The sequence below is a fragment of the Phyllobates terribilis genome, unplaced genomic scaffold (assembly GCF_046119375.1).
Source record: "Phyllobates terribilis strain yellow unplaced genomic scaffold, ASM4611937v1 Scaffold_9__5_contigs__length_417890890, whole genome shotgun sequence".
In the NCBI taxonomy this organism is placed as follows: domain Eukaryota; kingdom Metazoa; phylum Chordata; class Amphibia; order Anura; family Dendrobatidae; genus Phyllobates; species Phyllobates terribilis.
In genome coordinates, this window is record NW_027362769.1 from 133,287,131 (window position 1) to 133,312,224 (window position 25,094).

Here is a 25,094-nt window from a genome sequence, read left to right on the forward strand (position 1 = left end):
TCCCAGGTGTGTGCAGTGTCTGTGTGTCCTCCCAGGTGTGCGCAGTGTCTGTGTGTCCTCCCAGGTGTGTGCAGTGTCTGTGTGTCCTCCCAGGTGTGTGCAGTGTCTGTGTGTCCTCCCAGGTGTGTGCAGTGTGTGTCTGTGTGTCCTCCCAGGTGTGCGCAGTGTCTGTGTGTCCTCCCAGGTGTGTGCAGTGTCTGTGTGTCCTCCCAGGTGTGCGCAGTGTCTGTGTGTCCTCCCAGGTGTGTGCAGTGTGTGTCTGTGTGTCCTCCCAGGTGTGTGCAGTGTCTGTGTGTCCTCCCAGGTGTGCGCAGTGTCTGTGTGTCCTCCCAGGTGTGTGCAGTGTCTGTGTGTCCTCCCAGGTGTGCGCAGTGTCTGTGTGTCCTCCCAGGTGTGTGCAGTGTCTGTGTGTCCTCCCAGGTGTGTGCAGTGTCTGTGTGTCCTCCCAGGTGTGCGCAGTGTCTGTGTGTCCTCCCAGGTGTGTGCAGTGTCTGTGTGTCCTCCCAGGTGTGCGCAGTGTCTGTGTGTCCTCCCAGGTGTGTGCAGTGTCTGTGTGTCCTCCCAGGTGTGCGCAGTGTCTGTGTGTCCTCCCAGGTGTGTGCAGTGTCTGTGTGTCCTCCCAGGTGTGCGCAGTGTCTGTGTGTCCTCCCAGGTGTGTGCAGTGTGTGTCTGTGTGTCCTCCCAGGTGTGTGCAGTGTCTGTGTGTCCTCCCAGGTGTGTGCAGTGTCTGTGTGTCCTCCCAGGTGTGCGCAGTGTCTGTGTGTCCTCCCAGGTGTGTGCAGTGTGTGTCTGTGTGTCCTCCCAGGTGTGCGCAGTGTCTGTGTGTCCTCCCAGGTGTGTGCAGTGTCTGTGTGTCCTCCCAGGTGTGCGCAGTGTCTGTGTGTCCTCCCAGGTGTGCGCAGTGTCTGTGTGTCCTCCCAGGTGTGTGCAGTCCCCGCTTGGACTTTGCACCTCCCTCCCAGCTGCAGCGCCAGGAACACAACACAAGACGCTTTTTCTCCTTTGACCGAAGGGAACGTGAGGGAGAGAAGAGAGAACGTGGAGAATGAACAAGACTCAACTTGAATGTTAAGCTGCCGGCAGCACAGAGAGTTAATAACCTCCAGAGGGCGGGGGCACAGAGGCTGGCACAGCGAGGGCGCCGACAACACAGGCTGCCTCTGTTTCCCAGGGAGTCACTCGGCACAAGGTTGGTCTCAAGTTTCCTTTCCCCCCTTGGAGAAAGTTGCTCTAGGTGTGGTTTGTTGGTAGAGTAGGGGCTGGATGGTGAGGTGCCCCGCTGGCACGCTGTGCAGTGCCCTGACTACTGCTTGCATGGGTCCAGCCATATGGTTGTCAGGGCAGAGCTGGCAGTGCCACATTGTTGCCTTTGCTGGAACTAGCGATCACATGGAGGGGAGGAGGTGAGTGCTGACCTGTTACATTGTAGCCACTAATGTTACTTATTGAGTGAGGCCAAGACTTTAGAATATTCATCCAGTAGCCAATTGTGACAGGGTTGGCAAGTTGGGCACAATTAACTCCTTATTTACCTTACCCGACAGTTTAGCTACAAGTCCCAGCATGCCAACAACAAAGCTGCTGTTACCATCTCCCATTCGCTACACTGTTGCACTATTTATTATTTCGCCACCTCTGTTTGTAAATATTAGTAAATAATCTCAGTTAACCCATTCTTGTCCACAATGTGGCTTATTTTGAGTTCTCTATCTGCTAACAACTAATTTGCTGTCAAAAAAATGTGTCCTGGTTTTGCAAAATCTGGGTTCAATGTCATTAATTCACTTATTATGTACCCTCCCCTATAACATATGGACTGTCTAAGGTGCCAGGTGGCTGTGACAAAGTGCTGGTCACACCTTTGGCACTACAAGTACCAGCATGATGGTGAATATAGCCCAGCTGTGTGTTGATTTTAGCTGACATGCTTATGGCTTGTTTGGATAGTGTTATGCCTGTGTTTCCATGTATGCACTGAGAACAAGTTTGGGTTTGACAGCTTTTGTTGCCAAGAGCAGGCTTCTGATTTTGCATGTGATAGTGGAATTTTTCCAAACTTGCCTATAGACATGTGCAGCAGTGTCAGTGCTGTCTGCTGCATGAGTCAGTGTCAGTGCAGGAGCTGATGACACCAAGGCTAAATGTGGTAGGGATCACTGAAAAGGGGGTGATATGATGTGGATGGGGGGATACACTGATGATGTGGTGAAGTGAAATGTTGAGAGGTGGGTATGATAAGAAGGGGGTGACATGATATGGATGGTGGGATACACTGATGTGGAGAGGTGAAATGGTGACAAGCTGGGTATGATAAGAAGGGGGTGACGATGTGAATGGGGGGATACACTGATGTTGAGGAGAGGTGACATGCTGAGGGTGGGTATGATAAAAAGGGGGTGACATGATAGGGATGGAAGGGGTTATAGTGATGATGTGGAGAGGTGAAATGGTGACAAGCTGAGGGTGGGTATAATAAGAAGGGGGTGATATGATGTTGATGGGGGGGATACACTGATGATGTGGACAGGTGACATGGTGATGTGCCGAGGGTGGGTATAATAAAAAGGGGTGACATGATGTGGATGGGGGGATACACTGATGATGTGGACAGGTGACATGGTGATGTGCCGAGGGTGGGTATAATAAAAAGGGGTGACATGATGTGGATGGGGGGATACACTGATGATGTGGACAGGTGACATGGTGATGTGCTGAGGGTGGGTATAATAAAAAGGGGAGACATGATGTGGATGGGGGGGATACACTGATGATGTGGAGAGGCAAAATGGTGACGTGCTGAGGGTGGGTATAATAAGAAGGGGGTGACATGATGTGGATGAGGGGGATACACTGATGATGTGGACAGGTGACATGGTGATGTGCTGAGGGTGGGTATAATAAGGGGGTGACATGATGTGGATGAGGGGGATACACTGACGATGTGGAGAGGGAAGATGGTGATGTGCTGAGTGTGGGTATGATAAGAAGGGGGTGACATGCTGTGGTTAGGCATATGCTGATAAGAGGGGGTTTCATGATGCAAAAGAAGACATGAAGATATGGTGTTATGCTGAGGAGGGGATATGACGTTAATGGGGGGATATGCTGATAAAGGAAGGGCATGAAGAAAAAATGGTATCATGCTGAAGGTTTAACATGAGGTTCTCATGATAACAAGAGGGTTACATAAAAACATTGGAGTAATATGATGAAGGGTGGCTTAAAGAGAACCTGTAACCAGACAAAAGTGGACAGTTTTTGCTCTTTCTTATTTTATTCATGCTGCTCCCCTGAGCATTCTGCTTTTTTTTTTTTTTTTTTTTTAGAAATCCACCATATGGTTCCAGATATATAGAACTTTTTTTTTACTGCTAATTTTGATGGTGTTTTCCAAGGGGAAGGAGTTCACAGATTCTCTAGGGGATGTGTATTTAGGCTGCTCTGCATTATTAGCCTTTGAGCACCACCCCTTTGGTAAATAAAAAAGCACACATCCCTGGAACAGTATGGTAGATTACAAAAAAAAACAAAAAATTAAGCAGAATATGATAGAAGAGGTGATATGAAAGGTTAGAGGGTAAAACAAGATGAAGAGGAATACCATAGTAAAATTGAGAGATAGGATAAGTAGGGGACAAAAGAAAATGGTAAGATAATGTCATAAAGGGGGAATGATATGATTATAAGGTCGGTATTACGTGATAAGGAGGGATGAAACAACAAGGAGGAGTTGACAGGAGGAGGTAGTGATAGGATATAACATTGGGCTTACAATAATTATTGAAGACTGGTAATGAGAAGGAGGAAATCATGGAAGGTGAGAAGCAAGAGGACACACAAAAAAAGACATGATGGGGAGGCGATGGTAGATTAGGGTAAGGTGGGGGAAACATGATGATGGCAGGTTGAGATCAAGAGGAAGGGGTAATATCGTTGGGTGACATAATTAGGAAGGGCTGCATGATATGGTGTGAGTGACGTGATAAGAAAGTGAAAAGATGAGGAAAATATGACAAGTTGGGGATAATATGTTAAAGAAGATTGAAATTGGATGACATAATAATGGGGTATGATGATAAAGAGGGGGTCATTGGGTAACTTGGAGCTGTTACTTATCCTATTATTTTGTTATACAGCTGCTGAAATAAGGACGACTCTTCTCAGCACCCAAAGGACACTGCTGGGGAATGGACGATTCAGGATCTTGGTCTGAAAACTCCAGTCAGGACGCTTCCCTGCCGCCTACAGGGTAAGAATCATTGGAAAGTGCTAACAAACAAATCCATGTAAATCAGACGGTGGACTTCTGACCTTGTTTCGCAAGCTTCATCTCATGGAGACTCGTTCATAGCTGCAAATCGTACACAGAAAAGTAGGGAAAAGATGCCAGTGTGGACTTCTGCTGTAATATTTCACTTTAACCTAATTTTCTGATTCTGCTGGAAATAACTGAATGTTTGTCCAGAGCCTCGTAATATATAAATTATCGCAGATAACTTGTGGTACTAATATTTATTGTGCTAAAAGGGTTGTGAAACTTTTTATTTCGATTCATCATCATTTGCAAAATCTCTGTTCTGGCCCAGGTGCAACCTAGTAGCAAAGACCCGGCGTGCTGCTTATAATGCAAGTCATACTGCTCATCTCTAGTACATGGACTCCATTTAAGGCTTCAATCACATTTGCAGTTTTTTGTGTGTTTTCTTTTAAGCTGAAGCAAGGAGTGGATAGTAAAGAGAAGAAAAGTTGTCCTTGCTTTATACTTTTCCTTCCTTTTTTTGATCCATTCCTATCCATCCCTATTATCATGCCTGTGTCCTGTTTTGTTGATGGAGATGAGCTGACACCTGATTAACCACACGCACAGCATTTAAAGGGTATTAGTATTATCTTAGAGATTGGTGGTGTCCATTTATACAAGACTGATAATGTCTGGACTTCCAGCTCCTAGTTGGATAAAGGTCAGGGTCTGGGAGATTGTGCTCTTTGGACTGTTCCTTGCTGCTCAATGCAAAACCCGACTCCTTATGTAATTTATGTAAGGTGATAATTTACCTTACGGCCAATAAGGAAGAAAATAACTAATATCTCAGTAGATGTCAAACATTTGCAGAGAACGTGCATAAAAACTTACATCGTGGTCACTAAGTGGCAGGAATTTATTACTTCTCTTCTGTCAATGTTTTTTTCTGCCATTCTTTAATGTTTATGTCGCTTTTGTGACACTTTTTTCTGCTTTCGCTGCATGCCTATTATTTTGAGATTTTATCAGATATGTTTTTTTTAAGAAAGCCATTCCACTGGGTGGTGTAAATTCTGATACACAGTTACTTATAAATTAGTGGCTTTAAATTGAATTAAATCTATCACAGGCAATGTGACAGTTTTATCAATTTGGCACAAATTACGCCAAAGCGCATACAAAAAACTGGCTTTGGTGCCAATGATAAATCTCCCGGATAAGAACTGTAGTCTCCCCTAAAATCAATGAATTTAGGGGAGAATAGCTCTGACTTATGGCGTCTGATCAAACATGCAACATGATATGGTATCATCTTTTACGTAAGTATTTGCCAAAGTGCTCATGTACCTGAGGCTGCAAAGGTTTACATCCCTGGAGCCTTTCATTTACCCACATGATGTGTAAAAAATTCCCATGTCAAAAGAAAGAATAAATTGCCTTTTTAGTGGATCTGTCACTTGCCATACATATGTAATTGTTTATATGCGATGTAAACGTTCTCCTGAATCTTGGATTGTTTTTCTTTTGTTCCTACACCTTTCCGTTCCTGAGATGTAACCCCCCCTCCACGTATTTAAATCCAGTCATGTTATCCAAGTGGGCGTGATCCTCAATTTTTCTCATTAGGTGTCATCTTAAGAACCACACCCACTTGCATAACAAGGCTAGAAGAGGAGAAATCCAGACCACCAGACATCCTCCTTTTGGTAACTTTAGGAGTACAGAAAAATTACAACGTTTCAGCAGCATAGGGCCTTTATCAAGAGATATATCATTTTTTATGGATTGATAAAGGCCTTGTGCAGCTGAAACGTTGTGATTTTTCAGTACTGATAAAGCTACCAAAAGGAGGATGTCTGGTGCCCTGGTTCCTGGATTTTCCTGTATTGCTATAACCTTGTGAAGGGTTGCACTAAGTGTGCACAGACATTAAAGGACTCCTCTACCGCAAGTATTAGTCTAGAAGAGGAGGTCATATGTCAGGATCAGAGAAGCACAGGAATAAAAATCAAACAAACATCAGATTCAGGAGAACAGTAGCATTTACACCAGGTAAAACATATCACAAATTTTTGGCAAGTAACTGCTCGTCTTTAAATCAAGTTCCCTCGATGATGACACATTTTTTCTATAAGGGTGAATGTTCATTCTTATATTTTACCCAGAAATCCCCTGTTACATATTCACATTTATTTTGGCTGCATTTATCTGAGATTAACCGTATGAGAACATATTACTCATCTTGACTCTCCTTCCCCCGAATCTTCTCTCCAACTACTAGATGTTCACATCTGGTTTTCTGTTGAATTCTCCTTTCTTGTGGTTTTGCTGTTGCGCAGTGGTGGGAGATGGACAGCCCCACAGACATGAGTTGCAGATGTATTTCTCCGGCTCGTGACATCTGGTTGATTTATGAATTTGCTTTGAAAGTAATGGGCTATATCGGATAATATTCGTAAGCGTTTACTATAGGCGGATTCACTGTATATCTGCAGTAGCTAAAGTCACTACTGACCGCATTCATTTCTCACCTCTAAATCTGTTAGAAATGAGTCAAACTCAATACGACCTTCACTTGGACTGAAAAAGAAGCAAGGCAGTCTATCAATGCAGGTTACAGGATAGTACCGAAATAAGCGACAGACGGAGGCTGACTACATTTTACAGCGCACAAAACTTTACTGTGCAATTTTATGAAGCGCAGCCCAGGGCACAGTGCCCTCCGATTATGGTTCCGTTCACACCGTACATCTGTTTGGCCCGGACTGTCTCTATCTCAAAAGACTCTGTTGGTCCGAGGGACTCCCCATCCGACAACGCAGCTTCTCTGAGACTCGCCACCGTTCCCTCTCACTTTTCACCATCACACCTCTTCCGTATCGGAGAGAATGGAGCACACGTTCCAGTGCCCACCCCGAGCCACATTCCCCGGATCTCACAAGATTCCTGGTGTGTCCTCATGCGGCCAGAACGCTATGTACGTGTGGTGCCCACTGCACCCAAACTTCCACGTCGACCTCTCACTGTCTTAGACTCTCACTCTCACTCCAACTGCCTAATCCAGGAAATGCCTTTTCTTTTAAACTGGCCCTGTCCCCTCCCATGCCGGGCTGGTTCCAAACATATTAACCATACCTTGTCCTACTGTACGTACTGTAACTGCCTATCTCTAGTCTAAATGCTGCTTCCGATTAGTAATCAGCCCACAACTGCGTCTTTCCCTATACATTATACATAAACAACCCTTGCACATTAATCACTTAACATTAGTGCCTATAAGGTCCTATGCACCTCTATATTTCACATTACTATAAAAATACAATAAAACCACAGTCACGCAAATACAATGCAATTACATGTCCGAACATTTTGTAACCGTTGTCTTTCGGGAGAGCAGGCACGTGACCGTCCCGGTCACCCCCTTACATTTACATACTCCCTCTTTTGATAAGAGGACATACGGCTTCACTGTTACACTACCGGTACAGAAAACTGGTCACATTGTAGCACTGCAGAAATTGGCACTTACACCATATCAACTAAGGGCCACCCATTAGTGACAAAGGTTGCACTTTGCTGCAAACGTCACTCAAATACTGTGGTGCAGTCGAAAATACTATTTGGTCCATGTAGCTTCTTTTACGGGTTGGAATATGAGCTACAATTTAGTAAAGGACTAAAAGAGACACGTCCACAATTACAAACATTACTATTAACGACGATGATCTCAACTATTTAAAGTCTGTTAGTCCATATGAGTCACAAATGGAGATCTCCCTACTAAAGGAGCAGTGGCACTCATGGGAGAAGGAGAGTCCTTATTCTCCAATGCATTGTGTGGTCCCACTGCTGCAGCCGCCGTCTGAATCATCATGTTTGGCTGGATCCTTAGTGACAGGGTTGGACTGGCCCACCAGAGAACCGAAGAATCCTCTGGTGGGCCCTGGCTTCTCCTTCAGGAGAGTTCAAAGTGCAAACCTTGCAGCTGCTATGAAGCTCTTGAGTGGGGGAGAAAGGTGGGCCATCAGAATCAAATCCTCTGGTGGGCCCAATATTCTTCAGTCTGACACTGCTTAGTGACATCATTACCACCCAGGTGACATCTCTTTTTGGGAATGGGGATGATTGCACACCATATGGGTTGCATCTATTCTCTGCAAAAAATGTGAAAACTGGAACAAGGTGGAGGTAAAACCGCGCTGCCAAAGGTATAAGATGCAGTAGGAAACCGTAGAAATGTAAATGCCGTTTTATTTATCAACGCGTTTCGAAGCACACCTGTTTCTTCTTCAGGAAGAAACACAATATTTGGGGTTTGTCCTAAGGAAGAAGTAGGTGTGCTTCGAAACGCTTTGATAAATAAAACCGCATGTACATCTCTATGGTGTCCTACTACATATTATACCTTTGGCAGCACGGATTTACCTCCACCTTTCTCCAGCTTATGTGTTAGACTCTTTACTGGTCGTTATTATTTCTGTTGTGGCACTCTATTGACTGAACACTTTGCCCCTTTTACTGCTGCCTACCCTTCTTCCTAAAGCGTCAATGATTCCCTAACCAAAAGAGCAGATGTTTTTCCATCCTGGATCTTAAAGGAACTGCAGAGCTGAAATCATAGAATGATTAGCTCCTTGGAGGAGGTACAAGAGCTGTAATACGATCTGTATTACTCAGGGAGATCGTCCCTTCAAAGCCAATATGGTCCTTATGGTAGTATATAGGATTTGGAGCGCAGATGAATGGTGACGTCAATGCTGGAGGAAGTAGCTAACTTCTCCTCCTATTTAGGAGAAGAAATTGCAGTGAAATAAAAAAATAACCATTACTGACCTGATCATTTCTTCACTGCTCCAATGGTGACATTTCCTGTTAGAAATTAGTATTTTCCGGCATCGAGGATGAGCCGTACATCCACATGACCACTGAATCAAGGACAGGGATTATCAAGGTGGCAGCAGTAGATTTATCAGATGATTAGTGTTTTATTTCTCTTAGAATAATTTCTTTAATCCTCTTTAAGAAGGAAGCACAATATTGAGTTCGGGGGGATGATGGCTTAGTTTGGTGGTGTAACGGTCAACTGCAGCTGTGAACATCGAGGTCAGGCTTTATAAATATTGCATCCAGATTTGGTGGTTTTAGAATACGTGAAGTCATATTGTTCAGACGAAGACCGGGCGGTGAATTAATAACGCCTTGAATGTGAAAAGTGTGTTTTTAGGTTAGTAATCCTTAAATACAAGACGACGGGTTATATTTCGGTTGGGTTTGGCAGGATATGCTAGCTGTCATAGCAATAGCTATGTGGAGAAAATGTGCTCTCCGTTTAGTGTAAAAAAATGTGCAAATTCCATTGAACACGTCTATTCGTAGAGAGTGAAATCTGAAAGTCTGATGTCTTAGGAAAAACATGACTTGTTCAGAAAAATCCATTGAAATCATATCTTCAAGCTCCCTCGTATGGGGCAATTACTGTACCGGATTCTCTTCTCTTCTCACTGTTGGTTTAGTTCTTTGTACTTTGTAATCTTTCTGTCTTTGATGTGATGGGGATCAGCTCTTTCCATGACTTTCAGATGAACTTGTACATGAACATTAATGTTGCACTTAATTTAATGGAATCTGAGACCAGATTTTCGCAGACTTGTAAGTAGCAAGGCAATTAGTAAAATTTATGGTGATAAGTAGGACTTCCATGACATGGAACCCCACCAATATTATATTCAGATATATCAGAAGATCAGCCAGAGGCCTTGTCTCTCCCTAGACCCGATTATGGATCCCCCTCTATAGTCCCCCTCATTAGTCTTAATGCCCATCATGTAATTCTACTTATTAGAAGATATGACAAGACAAATATGATGTTCCCTCATGTGTATAACATATCAGAAGGCTTATTTTGAGCAGATTTCACCCTTATGGCTAATGTAGACTGGTGTGTTTGCTGCCCGAGTGTGATCCTACAAATCATCGGATTGAACTCGGACCAGTGTTAGTCTATGGGTGCTTATGTCTGATTTTTTTCCTTGGACAGAGGGAAAAATCGCTGCATGCCCAAGTTTGATCTGGTATACGGATCGCACTTGGCCATGCAAGTCTATGAGTGGTGGGAAACACTGGACTGCATTCAGATGATATCCGATTTCCGCGGCCTCACAGAATCGAGAAGATGGAGAGATCCTTTCCGCCATCTTCTCCTCATCCGTGAGAATCGAATCACACTATGATCACATTCTGATCAGTGTGTGATTTGCATAATCGACCTGATTCTCTCGGATGTGAGAATACACGGTCGCCCTTAGGAATATTACAGTAATACCAAGCAATAACCCTTTCACTGAATAGATAATAACTGCTCAGATGAGGGTCTAACAGCTGAGACCACCACCAATCACCAGAATGGAAGTCCCATGATCTTAGTTTCAGTGGTCGAACAATTGCATGGCCATTCCATTCAAAGTCTATGGACTAATGAAGATAGATTGGGGCCCGCACTGATCTATCCAATGAAGAAGTATAATTTGTAACTAATGGAAAATATTTTTAAACTTTAAGCCATAAATTGTGGCATGCAGATGAGGCCTTAGGTCTCATTCACACGTCAGTATTTGGTTAGTATTTTGCATCAGTGTTTGTAAGCCAAAACCAAGAGTGGAACTTACAGAGAACAACTATAATTGAAAGATTGACATCTGTTCTGTGTTTTGGAGACACACCTGTTTTTTGGCATAGAAATACTGATCAAAAATACTAATGTGTGAATAAAGCCTTATAGTGAGCGAGCTTGTGAGTCTGTAATATGGTACTGTAGGAGTTCCTTGTGTCTTCGTATCAGTTCCTTGGCTGGCTTTGCTACATGCACAAGTCTTGAATGGGGTAACTACCAGGGCTGTTGAGTCAGTAACCAAAGATTTATCTCCAATTCTTCATTTTTCCAGACTCTGATTACAACTGATTGCAAAAACTTTCTCTCTGTGTTTTTTTTTTTTTTTACATTTCCTCCTATTCTTTTTTACATGAAACTATAGGATAAGCTGTAACTAATTCTTTTTATAGATATAAGATTTTAGGTAGGCTCTACCGAGAGTCTAATGGGGTCAGTATGTGGTCCACCAGAACATAGGTCTAACTGGATGCTTTTTTTATTCACTTTTCATCCTTTTCTCCATCCTCTTAAAAAAAACATGAAAGTTTGGCTAAACAAAACGTGTGTAGTGGTGGGAAGTTAAGATCCAAACGTCACCCAAACTATTGGTCAGACTTCTCCGGTTAGATTCACTGCTGGTTTGACTGATGGATTCTCTAATTGGTTTTGCAACCTTCTAAACCCTCTCATGTTGCTGCTACAGTAAATCCTGTCTTGTAGCCTTAAGGTCTATTTCCATGGAGTAATTATTATTTTAATCTGAATTATAATGAGCGCTTTAAACAATAATTGCCCTTGTGTAACAAGCGAAGAAATCAAAGATGAGAGATAAAAAAAAGGTTTTATCATCAAGTGGGATCCTCCTGTGCAAAAAAAAAAATATTAACATTTGCCTATGACGTATTGTTTGCTTGTGTTCTACAACTTAAAATACCAATTACTGGAGAAAGCAGGATCAAGATACAATATCAATATTTATTGAAATTACACAATTGAGCAAATTTATAAAAAAAAAAATTATCCTACAACTGCACATTACACAGGTTGGCGAGGTATCCCCCAAAATGAGTCTGTCACCATAGGAATTGAAAAAATACGTAACTTGTTAAATATATTTGTTTCAATTTGCTTTCTTCACTCAATATTTTATCCTTTCCATTTTATTTTTACCCTGCATTTACTAGGGAACCAGACAGCTCTGCAAGCCAGCAGCGGAGGCTGAAAATTTACAGTGCTTACAAGCTTTTTCCTATTGAGCTTGTAAGCACTACACTGATGTTAGCGGGATCACTGTTATCTTCTAATCCGGGCCACCTTCAGCCTTAATACTTCCTCATATAGCGCACAGTTGGGACCAGTAGAGCAATGGTTAAACTCTCAATTAGGAGCACCCTTATTCACAACAATTAGGGAGCTGGGAGACTAGGGAGAGGTTTATCCTTTAACGGATGCTATCCGTGTGCTGAACATGTTTTTCATGGACCCATAGACTTGTATTGGCCCATTTTTATGCGCGCCGCCGGAAAAAAACGGACTTCTGAATAGCACCATAGATAATAAAATGGGTACCAACCCAAACATGTCACTCAAAGCAAGAATCACCAAGCTACGACTTGCCTACTTTGGACACATCATACGAAGAGAAATCACTGGAGGAGGACATCATGGTCGGAAGAATTCAAGGAACAAGGCGAAGAGGAAGAGCAGCAACCAGATGGCTTGATACTATCAAGATAACGGTGGAGTAGATCCTGGTGGACCTAGCTAGGCTTGTACAAGATCGATCTTCCTACAGAGAAGTTGTCATCAAGTTCATCCATCAAGTCGCCATAACTCGAGATCAAGCTAAAGGCCGTTAATAATAATAATAATAATAATAATAATGTGTTGTATCCATGAAAAAAATAGACACAACACATATGTACAACACAGACATTTTAATGAGGCCTAAAATAGAGCTAAAAGAGAAAAAAATAGTGAAAAAATTGAGAAAACTGCTTGAGAGTGTTGCTAAAAAAAAAGATAATACCAGTGCTAAATAAATCGCTTCCTCAGACCTGTTTGGTGCCAAAATGAAGCTTTATGCATTTATAAATAATTTCTGCTTCAAACCAGATTGAAGGATTGTTCTAACGTTCTGTCTTCAGGAGCATGGTGACACCGCTGCTCCAAAATGTGCCCTCTCCGCCGGTGCTAGCGGAGGCATTGGAGGAGCGCAGGGAAACTGCAGCTGGTTTGATCCAGCAATCCTGCCAGCTTTAGAGCAATGCCTGAGTAGACCGTGTAGCAAACAGCTTGCAAGTGCACAGTCCCCGTATAGGAAACTGGCCACTCTCATAGACTGCAGAGGTGGTCGGTAACCTAGACAATGAACAGTAAACAATAGAAGTAAAACTCCTTCTTTCTTGGGAGTGGATAGAATTTTTAATAAGATGTGATTTGCAAAGTTCCTTGTTTTTACAAGGACTTTGCAATTTTATCCACTTAAGAAGTTGAGACAACCCCTTTAAGAACTCTGCACTAAGTGAAGTCATATAAATGTATTGATTTAATGTTATGTACAGAAAGTAACATTTTGGATTGTTTATGTCATGTTATTATGATATGCTCATCTTTATTTTGATTTATTGTATTTTGAGAACTACCCATCTGTCTTACTGATACCTTTCCATCCCACATACTACTTCCAGTGTCTGACTGGGGTGCCAAGGACCCACCAGTAACCAACTCCAGGACCCCACTTTTCAGCTACATGCAAATGTGACATTATCCTCAATCACAAATGTATATAACAATGATCTGGGTAGATTGGTAAATGAATAAGATGCTGGCTTTGTCTGTACATAGTGATTCAGGTATATTGTACCAAGTACTGCTCATGTAAGAGAGTAGTGGCTCACTCTTTCAGAGGGGCCCACCGGAGGATTCTCTTGCTTTCCTGTGGGCCAGTCCAAACCTGATTACTTCTCATTTTTGTATGTCTGATTTCTACCTCATTAATGTCTTAATGATGTTACAGACAAGTCTACCACAATGTAGAGATCGTCTTCTGTATTTTTCTTGATATTCTTTACAATGAAGAGCTCCTGCTGTTGTAATGTGGTCTGCGTGCACTTTTATAGATCTGTTCTCCGCATTCCTGACTTTGCAGATATTTACGAGCCAGTCAAATTCATGGTGTCTGGACTACTTTGAGTATGCAAATGTGTTCTGTGTTGTAATTTTACAGTGTGCGCCTACAACCTTCTCTGTCCGGTAAGCTCACTGATTACTGAAATGTTTGTACTTTTCAGTGGTGGTTTATATAGCTACAGTACATAGCAGGCAGTTACTCACTCACTTATACTGAGTATAGTGTGCTGTAACATACTCATCTGTGTAGCACATGGTAATGTTATATGTTAACTTATGTACTCGCTTGTGCATGTTGTGCAGTTTGCTCACTTGATTATAATGTTCTGTAAATCATTCACTTACAGTATACATAGTGTGGGGCAATGTGCTAGTTTGCATATAGTGTGCGGTAATATGACAATTTTTGCAGAGTGAAAATCAGTATACCTGTTTTTGTCTACTGAGCACGCGTGTACTTACTTGTCTAGCGTGCAGTTATAGGTTTACTCGTGTAAAGAATGCTGTAATGTGCTCACTTGTGTATGACATGCGGCAGCATGCTTACGTGTGCTGAGTGTATGGGAGTATACTCATTTGTGTATACGGTAATATGCTCACATGTACATATTGTGCGATAATATGTACACTTCTGTATAGTGCGGTAATATTCTCACTTGTACAGTGCCTACAAGTAGTATTCAACCCCCTGCAGATTTAGCTGGTTGACACATGCGGAATTAACTTGTCATTGTGACATTTGTACTGTAGATCAGCCTGGAAGTGGGAAATGCACTGCAGCAAATTTTTTTTTTTTAAATGTAAAAAGTTAATTCAGAGTGTCATTTATTATTCAACCCCTCAAACCACAAGAATTCTGTTTGGTCCCCCTAAAGTATTAAGAAGTAGTTCAGGCACCAAGAATAATGAGCTTCACATGTGTGGATTAAAGATCTCTTTTGCCAGCCTTTTCTGACTATTTAAGACCCTCCCCAAACTTGTGAACAGCACTCAGACATGGTCAACATGGGAAAGACAAAGGAGCATTCCAAGGCCATCAGAGACAAGATCGTGGAGGGTCACAAGGCTGGCAAGGGGTACAAAACCCTTTCCAAGGAGTTGGGCCTACCTGTCTCCACTGTTGGGAGCATCATCCGTAAGTGGAAGGCTTATGGAACTACTGTTAGCCTTCCACGGCCTGGACAGCCTTTGAAAGTGTCCTCCCGTGCTGAGGCCAGGCTTGTCCGAAGAGTCAAGGCTAACCCAAGGACAACAAGGAAGGAGCTCATGGCAGTGGGGACATTGGTTTCAGTCAATACCATAAGTAACGTACTCCACCGCAATGGTCTCCGTTCCAGACGAGCCCGTAAGGTACCTTTACTTTCAAAGCGTCATGTCAAGGCTCGTCTACAGTTTGCTCATGATCACTTGGAGGACTCTGAGACAGACTGGTTCAAGGTTCTATGGTCTGATGAGACCAAGATCGAGATCTTTGGTGCCAGCCACACACGTGACGTTTGGAGACTGGATGGCACTGCATACGACCCCAAGAATACCATCCCTACAGTCAAGCATGGTGGTGGCAGCATCATGCTGTGGGTCTGTTTCTCTGCCAAGGGGCCTGGCCATCTGGTCCGCATCCATGGGAAGATGGATAGCACGGCCTACCTGGAGATTTTGGCCAAGAACCTCCGCTCCTCCATCATGGATCTTAAGATGGGTCGTAATTTCATCTTCCAACAAGACAACGACCCAAAGCACACAGCCAAGAAAACCAAGGCCTGGTTCAATAGGGAAAAAGTCAAGGTGTTGGAGTGGCCTAGTCAGTCTCCTGACCTTAACCCAATTGAAAACTTGTGGAAGGAGCTCAAGAATAAAGTCCACATGAGACACCCAAAGAACCTAGATAACTTGGAGAAGATCTGCATGGAGGAGTGGGCCAAGATAACTCCACAGACCTGTGCCGGCCTGATCAGGTCTTATAAAAGACGATTATTAGCTGTAATTGCAAACAAGGGTTATTCCACAAAATATTAAACATAGGGGTTGTATAATAGTTGATCCACACTTTTATGTTTAAAATTTAATAAAATTCAACTGAGCAACATAACTTTTTGGTTTGTAAGATTTATGCTTCTGTTCATAAAACCTACTCTCGTTTGCAGTTTGAAGGCTCTAACTTATTTGCATCTTATCAAACCAGCTAAATCTGCAGGGGGTTGAATACTACTTGTAGGCACTGTATATAGTGAGTAGTACTATCCTGCCCTGGATACAGTGTGCAGTACTATGCTCACTTTTAGATAGTGTGAGGTAATATTTTCACATCTATGTAATGTGCTCTAAATGCTCACTTGTATATAGAGTGTGTTAATATGTTCACTTGTACTGTGTATAATATGAGGTAATATGCTCACTTGTATATAGTGTAAAGTAATATGCTCACTTGTATATAGTATGCAGTAATATGCTCACTTGTATATAGTGTGCAGTAATATGCTCACTTGTATATAGTGTAAAGTAATATGCTCACTTGTATATAGTGTAAAGTAATATGCTCACTTGTATATAGTATGCAGTAATATGCTCACTTGTATATAGCATGCAGTAATATGCTCACTTGTATATAGTGTGCAATAATCTGCTCACTTGTATATAGTGTGCAGTAATATGCTCACTTGTATATAGCGTGCAGTAATATGCTCACTTGTATATAGTGTGCAGTAATATGCTCACTTGTATATAGTGTGCAGTAATATGCTCACTTGTATATAGTGTGCAGTAATAAGCTCACTTGTATATAGTATGCAGTAATATGCTCACTTGTATATAGTATGCAGTAATATGCTCACTTGTATATAGTATGCAGTAATATGCTCACTTGTATATAGCGTGCAGTAATATGCTCACTTGTATATAGCGTGCAGTAATATGCTCACTTGTATATAGTATGCAGTAATATGCTCACTTGTATATAGTATGCAGTAATATGCTCACTTGTATATAGCGTGCAGTAATATGCTCACTTGTATATAGTATGCAGTAATATGCTCACTTGTATATAGTATGCAGTAATATGCTCACTTGTATATAGCGTGCAGTAATATGCTCACTTGTATATAGTATGCAGTAATATGCTCACTTGTATATAGTATGCAGTAATATGCTCACTTGTATATAGTGTGCAGTAATATGCTCACTTGTATATAGCGTGCAGTAATATGCTCACTTGTATATAGTATGCAGTAATATGCTCACTTGTATATAGTATGCAGTAATATGCTCACTTGTATATAGCGTGCAGTAATATGCTCACTTGTATATAGTATGCAGTAATATGCTCACTTGTATATAGTATGCAGTAATATGCTCACTTGTATATAGCGTGCAGTAATATGCTCACTTGTATATAGTATGCAGTAATATGCTCACTTGTATATAGCGTGCAGTAATATGCTCACTTGTATATAGTATGCAGTAATATGCTCACTTGTATATAGCATGCAGTAATATGCTCACTTGTATATAGCGTGCAGTAATATGCTCACTTGTATATAGCGTGCAGTAATATGCTCACTTGTATATAGTATGCAGTAATATGCTCACTTGTATATAGCGTGCAGTAATATGCTCACTTGTATATAGTATGCAGTAATATGCTCACTTGTATATAGTATGCAGTAATATGCTCACTTGTATATAGTGTGCAGTAATATGCTCACTTGTATATAGTGTGCAGTAATATGCTCACTTGTATATAGTATGCAGTAATATGCTCACTTGTATATAGTGTAAAGTAATATGCTCACTTGTATATAGTATGCAGTAATATGCTCACTTGTATATAGTGTGCAGTAATATGCTCACTTGTATATAGTGTGCAGTAATATGCTCACTTGTATATAGTGTAAAGTAATATGCTCACTTGTATATAGTATGCAGTAATATGCTCACTTGTATATAGTGTGCAGTAATATGCTCACTTGTATATAGTATGCAGTAATATGCTCACTTGTATATAGTATGCAGTAATATGCTCACTTGTATATAATATGCAGTAATAAGCTCACTTGTATATAGTATGCAGTAATATGCTCACTTGTATATAGTGTGCAGTAATATGCTCACTTGTATATAGTATGCAGTAATATGCTCACTTGTATATAGTGTGCAGTAATATGCTCACTTGTATATAGTATGCAGTAATATGCTCACTTGTATATAATATGCAGTAATAAGCTCACTTGTATATAGTATGCAGTAATATGCTCACTTGTATATAGTGTGCAGTAATATGCTCACTTGTATATAGCGTGCAGTAATATGCTCACTTGTATATAGTGTGCAGTAATATGCTCACTTGTATATAGTGTGCATTAATATAATCATATACATTGCGCTTTGTGTTAATCTTATCACTTGTCTGGTAAAATACTCACTTCCATATAGTATATAGTAACATACACAAGTGCATATTGTGTGCAGTAATATGGTCACCTAAATATTCTGTGCAGTATCGTGCTCAAAGGTATCCATGGTTACGTCCACTGATAAAGTGACAGTTAGCTAGCTGCTAGTGTCCGTAACCGTGGATACCTAAGGTCCTGCAATACCTGCAAATCAGGAAAGAGACATAGCAAATCATAAATACTATACTACATTTCTAATTGGAGACATTTGCTAATATTATTATTATTACACCTATTACATATTGGCATAGGATCTTGGGAGATGGGAATACCCCTTTAATTCTGTGCTGCCGGTATATGCACACAGCCCTATAGGTTTTTGCCGTCCATTTGTGCGGCTAATTCATGCATATTTCAGTTCTTGAGGTCACGTCTGGCAGAAGATGGGAAAATAGCAGACATAAGTTAAGCAAATATGTCAGATATTGAATCTATGAGTTCTGCATCAGCTTTAACCCAGGATTTCTTTCTATGCCAGTTGGCAAGCCTGGGTGAGCTTTGCACATATTTGACGAAGAGAAATTTAGTACTGTGCATTTTTTGGCCCCGATTTGAGGATATCACATACAAGCTAGAAAAACTCAATGGTTGGACCAGAAGAGATTGATACGTTTATGTTGCCGCCAGTAATCATATTGGATGTATTTGACATTTTACATGTGTTACCATCATAAAAAGGGACGAGCTAGGTTTGTAATATATCAAATATATGGCTGCTGAATCTTCGAGGATGTTTGGCGGAGACTCCCTGAGTCCTATGTAACGTCTGTATGATGTCCTGGCTGACTGTCTATGGGATTCAGATGTCTACAAGGTCCTTGAGAACCAAAACCGTTCAAGATTACAAATCAGTTTGCAGTAATCTAAGCTTTTCTTGAAATGTTGCCATGTCAGGGAAAGAATTAGCTCTTTTCTCTATGTTTGATTTTATAGGACTGGAACATAGCAAACAAAGGCACGGACTTTGAAATATTACCTATTCCACCTTTTCGGACTCTCACGGCCATTGTTCCTATTGAGCAGTGTAATACAATAAACAGTGCTTGAAATTAAAAAGATCCTACACACAAATAATGGAAAGGATAAAAAAAAAAAAATAATCTAATTTTCAAGGTTCTGTTATCCGTTTAACATTGTGTCTGACCTTTTCCCGAGTGGAATGAATTGCATAGTTGATGTTTTTTCTTGTATTACTTTTACAGTCAATAATTAATAGACATTAAAGAGACTCTGTCACCAGGTTTTTGCTAAGTCATCTGAGAACAGCTAATGTAGTGGCAGAGACCCCGATTCCAGCGATGTGTCACTTACTGGTTTGCTTGCTGTAGTTTTGATAAAACACTCATATCAGCAGGATACTATTACAGAGAGGTCTAACCAACCTGCAACAATTAATTCTCTATTATGATGAGATTTGTCTATCCATTCCCCTCCCCCATCACTAAATGGCAGTTTTCTGCCTCTGCGCAGTGTACACAGAAAGCTGTCAATCAGTGGTGTGGGCAGGTTATACAGATCTCAGTATTCAGAGAACTGGAAAATCTGTAACAGCTAAAACAGTGAATTTACCAAAATGACAGCATGTGGCCCAGTAAGTGACACATTACTGGAATCAGGGTCTCTGCACCTACATTGTACTACTCTCAGATGGGGCAGCGAAGACATGGTGACAGATTTGCTTTGGGGCAATATGCATTTTTACAATTCTGCAAATAGTCTTCATTCAAGTACCCATGGTTACAGACTACAAACAAACCCTGCGTAGTCTGATTTTGAAATGATGTATTACTCCATTGCCTCTGGTCATCTTCTTTGCTAAGTTATTGTGCGTGCAATGGAAGAGGGCAAGAGGGGGATGAGTAACATACAACTGCAGAATCGGAATATATGGAGAAAAAAAGGACTACCTTGGAGCTGTATACACAAACAGTAAGATTAGTTACAGTTGCTTAATTTTTTTTTTTTTAAATCATTGGAATTAATTGTACTGTTCATTGTACTGGTTCAGTAGCTGTGTAATAGGTTCTTTGGGTATTTAATATTGACGACACCCATCACTCCCACTGATCAGCTGTTATTAGCTTCGGCTGCGGCCAGATGCAATCATTGAACAGAGCTGAATAACATATCTCTATTAAATGTATCGGGTACTGCAGAACAGCTCGTCGTCACACATTGAGCAGAGTTAAGCTGTTCAGTGATTACATACAGCCTTCCCGATGCTAATAGCAGCTGATCGGTTGGAGTGTCTGGTGTCGGACTATCATTATCATGTGCCAGGACAACCTTTGGTGTTTATGAGGATTCTTTTTGGAAAAGGGGACCTGTATGTCTACAAGGAAGGTACGGCAGAACAGCTCGTCGCTGCAGATTGAACAGAGCCAAGTTGCTCGGTGATTTCATATGGCCATTCCCGGTGCTAATAACAGCTGATCGGTGTAGTTGTCTGGTGCCGGACTATAAATATCATATGTCGAGACAACCTTTAACTGTTTAAGAGGATTCTTTTTGGAAAAGATGACCAGTCTACAAGGAAAGTAACCAAGACATTATGGAAGTAATGGAAACAGAAGTTGAGCAATTGCTCATAGAAACCTTATTACAGCTCTGATGTTTCAGAAGCCCCCCAGAAAATTGGAAATCTAATTGGTTACTGGGGTAGCTTCTACACTTTTCCTTTGGAATAATTTGATAAATGTCCCCCAATCTAAACTTCAGATTCATTTGTCTCCCCACAATGAATTATTATGGTATGTCAATCAGATATATCAGAAAGGTGAAATCATTCGTGGTCCAGCAGCGGGTACTTATACCAGTTTAAAAAAGAAAAACAAACATTCACTGTCTCATTTAAAGTAGAGAGGAGTCTACTTGAATCGTCACCCCTTGGTCCAAAAGAATAAATGTTAAGACAACTTGTGAGGTTTCCATAATTCCCCCCTTAATTTCAATGATATTATATCCAAACTAAAAAAAAAAAAAGAGAGAGATTCTCCATACTTGAGGGTGTTTTGGACCTACAGATTGAAATTTAATGGTGTATTTGATTGACTTGTCATAAAAGTCATGTATGGGGAAACCCTTCAAGTTATTACAAAACTTAAAAAAAACTTTGAAACTCCATACAGTTACTTTTCAGTGAGTAATCTGGTTACTGATTGTATAACAGGCGTTTTATTCAAGGAGATGATCGCCTGAATGAATTGTAGGAATAATTGCTCCTGATCATCACCCCGTACACATATCATCAGCTAAGGAATAATCAACTATAATTAAAGGGAGTCTGTCAGCACAAAATGACTGTTCAAACCAAGCATAGATGCTTGGTGCACCCTTGGCTTAGTAGTTCAGTGCACCTTCCCACCTACTTGTTTTCCATCTATCTCTGTTTTTCTATGTCTCCTATGAGGCCAGAGCTCTCAATCAATGAAGAGAAAGGCAGAGAAAGATGGAAAACAAGTAGCTAGGAATGTAGCGACAAGGGTGCACCGAGTGCCTGTGCTTGGTTGGAACAGTCATTTAGTGCTGACAGATTCCCTTCAAGTTGATTATTACTATATATTGTGACCTTAAAATTATTATTGGCTGGCAGTAGACATGAGCGAATAAACAGCTAGATTAGTATTTTGGGGCTGCTGGATGGAAGCCATGATGGCATTCACAGCTCCTCTTTAATTAGCTGGCCTGTCATGACATCTTTTTTGCGTGTCACGACACAACAATGACCCCGCTCCATCGATCAACCACAGAGTACTGACCTGACTACTGGACAAGGGTCCTGCGCATCAATTCGCTCATCTCTAGTCTGCAGTTCCATGTAAACTGCAATTGTGCTGTTAACAACTATGTAAAAAGTTTTGTATAAAAGTCTAAACAAAAAAAACCCTAAATAACCTTTATGCTTATTGCAGCATGTAAGGGCAGGTACAGACAGCCGTAAATAGTGATCATAGTGAGACCTGATCCGATGGAAACAAAATTTCTTCTCCATTCGGTGAGCCGCGGAAATCTGACTGCACTCAGATGACATCCGAGTGCAGTCTGGTGTTTCCCACATACTCATTGACTTGCATGGCTGAGCGCAATCTGAATATCGAATTAAATTCGGGCATTTATTCTTATAGTGTCGATTTGCTCTCGTTAACGGGCATCGCATTGTTTAAAATGTTCCTTACTAAATGCAGAAACCTTTACGTTTACGAGGCCGCAGACAGATATGAGTCACAGGCTAAGACTTGCCGTACACGAACTCACACAATAGTTGTAAAATCAGAGTTTTATGTGTAATTATCTAAAAGGACTCGTTATACTTCATTTTACGTGAAATGCGCCATTAAAATCTTGTAAAGAAAGAACGTTATAATAGTTCCATATTTATGATATAAAACTGATGTAAGCACAATTTTAGGTTTCCTTTTTGTGTCATAAGCACAACTTGTCACATTGAGTAACAGTACCTGGCTAAATTCCCGTTCTCCGCTAATAAATAAAACATTACAGCCTGTCCACATTGGCTTAATTCATCAAAAGTGTCAAAAAGAAAAGAAAGAGTCTGTTGCCCATAGCAACCAATCACAGCACAGCTTTCATTTTACCAGAGCAGTTTAAAAAATGAAAACTGAGCGCTGATTGGTTGCTATGGACAACAAAGACAGCTTTAAAATAAATTGCTGTATGCCCAATGGGGCACATTTATGTAATTGTATAAAAGATAAACTGTGTCTTTGTGGCCCACGGAAACTCATTAGAGCTCAGCTTTCATTTCATGCTCTGCTCTTGAAAAATGAAAGCTGAGCTGTGATTGGTTGCTATGGGGAACAAATTCACTTTTTTTTACGTTTTACATCCCGGGTGGAAGGTTGCGATAATTATTACCCCTTTATGGCCCTTTTTATGGCCATTGGACCTATTCACTAATTGTTTGTCAAGAGTGCAGTTATAGGTGTTTTCCGGGACTTTACAACTGATGACCTATCCATAAACGAGAGATAAAATACTGGGCAGCAGCCATTCAGCAATGTACGAGGCTCCTGTGTTCACATCTGACTGCTGGTGGAGCGGATTTTAGCTGCTGATCGGTGGGGGAGCCGGGTGTCAGACACCCACAAATTTCGTATTGAGGACCTATCCTACGGTCAATAGGGAAAGGGGACTAAAGCCCCCCAAACACATTAGGTCGGCCGACCTTGCTGATATTGGCAGGATTGGACAACAGTCTAATGTGTATGTGGGCCTCTTCATCCGACAGATGATGTCGGGGAAGATAAGGAACGGGCAGTTCAATTTTTAATGCCTGATCCTTTATTCTTCAAGGAATAAGCTGCTGCCAGAGCCATTTGGCAGCAGCTTTCTCCACTCTACCCTGAATATGAACCCTCACCAGAGCTGAATGTTCATATGCATTAAGAAATCGAGAGAGATAGCTGACAGCCAAATGAGGGCTCATCCGTCAGCCATCGTAGGTGTATGGCCAGCTTGGAGGACTATTCTCATACTCTTTGTTCAGGACCACACCATTATTTTGCCTCCTGGCTTCTTGGTTCTTGAAGATTGTCAGGTTAGATGACCAACGAGATGGTTGCACCATTGGCCTGAACTGTGCCCTCTCCCATGCTGCAAGCAGAGGCAGTTTTGCCTATGCATCATCAGAGGAGCACATGGACCCTGAAGCTGGCCTAATCGCTGGGTCTGGCCATCTTCAGTGTAGTATTGTAAGCCGTACAGCAAAGAGCTTGCAAGTGTGCCTTCTTTGTCAAGGAAACCAGACACTTCTGGTACACTACAGGGGTGGCCTGTAACCAAGGCAGTGAGCTGCAAACTATAAATTAAAATCCCTCCGTTCTTGAGACTAAAGTGGATTTTTAATAAGAGGTAACTTGCAAAGGTACTTGTTTTTACACGCACTTTGCAATTTTAGATGAGACAACCCCTTCATGCTGCAGCAAGACATTTTTTTGCAGCAACTTATCTAGCGTAAAAACATAAAGATTTAAAGAGAGAGGTTGTCCACTACTTTTTCATTGATGACCTATCCTTAGGTCCGCAAGTGAGGACTTCCAGCCACCGGTATCAGCTGTTCAGCGGGGCTGACGGTTCAGCGGGGCTGCCGGGTTTCAAATTCCTGGCTATCTGCCATTGATGAACTATCCTAAGGAGAGGTCATCAATGAAAAAGTAGTGGACAACCTCTTTAAAATCAAACTGCCCAAGTGACCCTTCTCTCCCCGGACATCCAATGTTAAGGAGTCAAAGGTCCTCCATACACATTAGGTGGTTTGCCTTGTCCGACCAAAATAGTGTACATTATAAAACTGCTGTAACAATTGCACTTCGTTAGATGTAAATTTTGGAAACCCTTAATACCTCCTAAAAAGGCTGCAAGTGTCGAATATAAACAGTCCAGCATAACAATAAAGGCATGTAATAAAATTAAGCGAAAATAAACTGAGCAGAGGAATTTGTTTGAGCATTGAGGGTGTAGAGACACTAATCTTTTGTGTAATGCTAGAGAGGCATTTCCTTGGAGCATGTCAGAACCTGCTCTTCTGTACATTGTCTCTGACAACATGAAGAACTATTTGCTTAGAAGAGCAGCTCAGATACAATGCGGATCTTCTAGCATT

General features: G+C 41.4%; 1 protein-coding gene across 6 annotated transcripts in view; it reads left to right on the plus strand.

Moving 5' to 3' along the window:
• The first annotated feature begins 947 nt into the window (after positions 1-947).
• Positions 948-25,094, plus strand: part of COBLL1 (cordon-bleu WH2 repeat protein like 1) — a 148,383-nt gene continuing 124,236 nt past the window's right edge. Inside the window, exons 1-2 of one of the 6 annotated variants that reach the window (XM_073647041.1) lie at positions 948-1,189; positions 4,137-4,249. In XM_073647041.1, coding sequence (XP_073503142.1) covers positions 4,188-4,249 — 62 coding nt within the window. In that variant the 5' untranslated portion in view covers positions 948-1,189; positions 4,137-4,187. The other 5 variants (XM_073647036.1, XM_073647038.1, XM_073647040.1 and 2 more) reach the window with 5 other exon arrangements.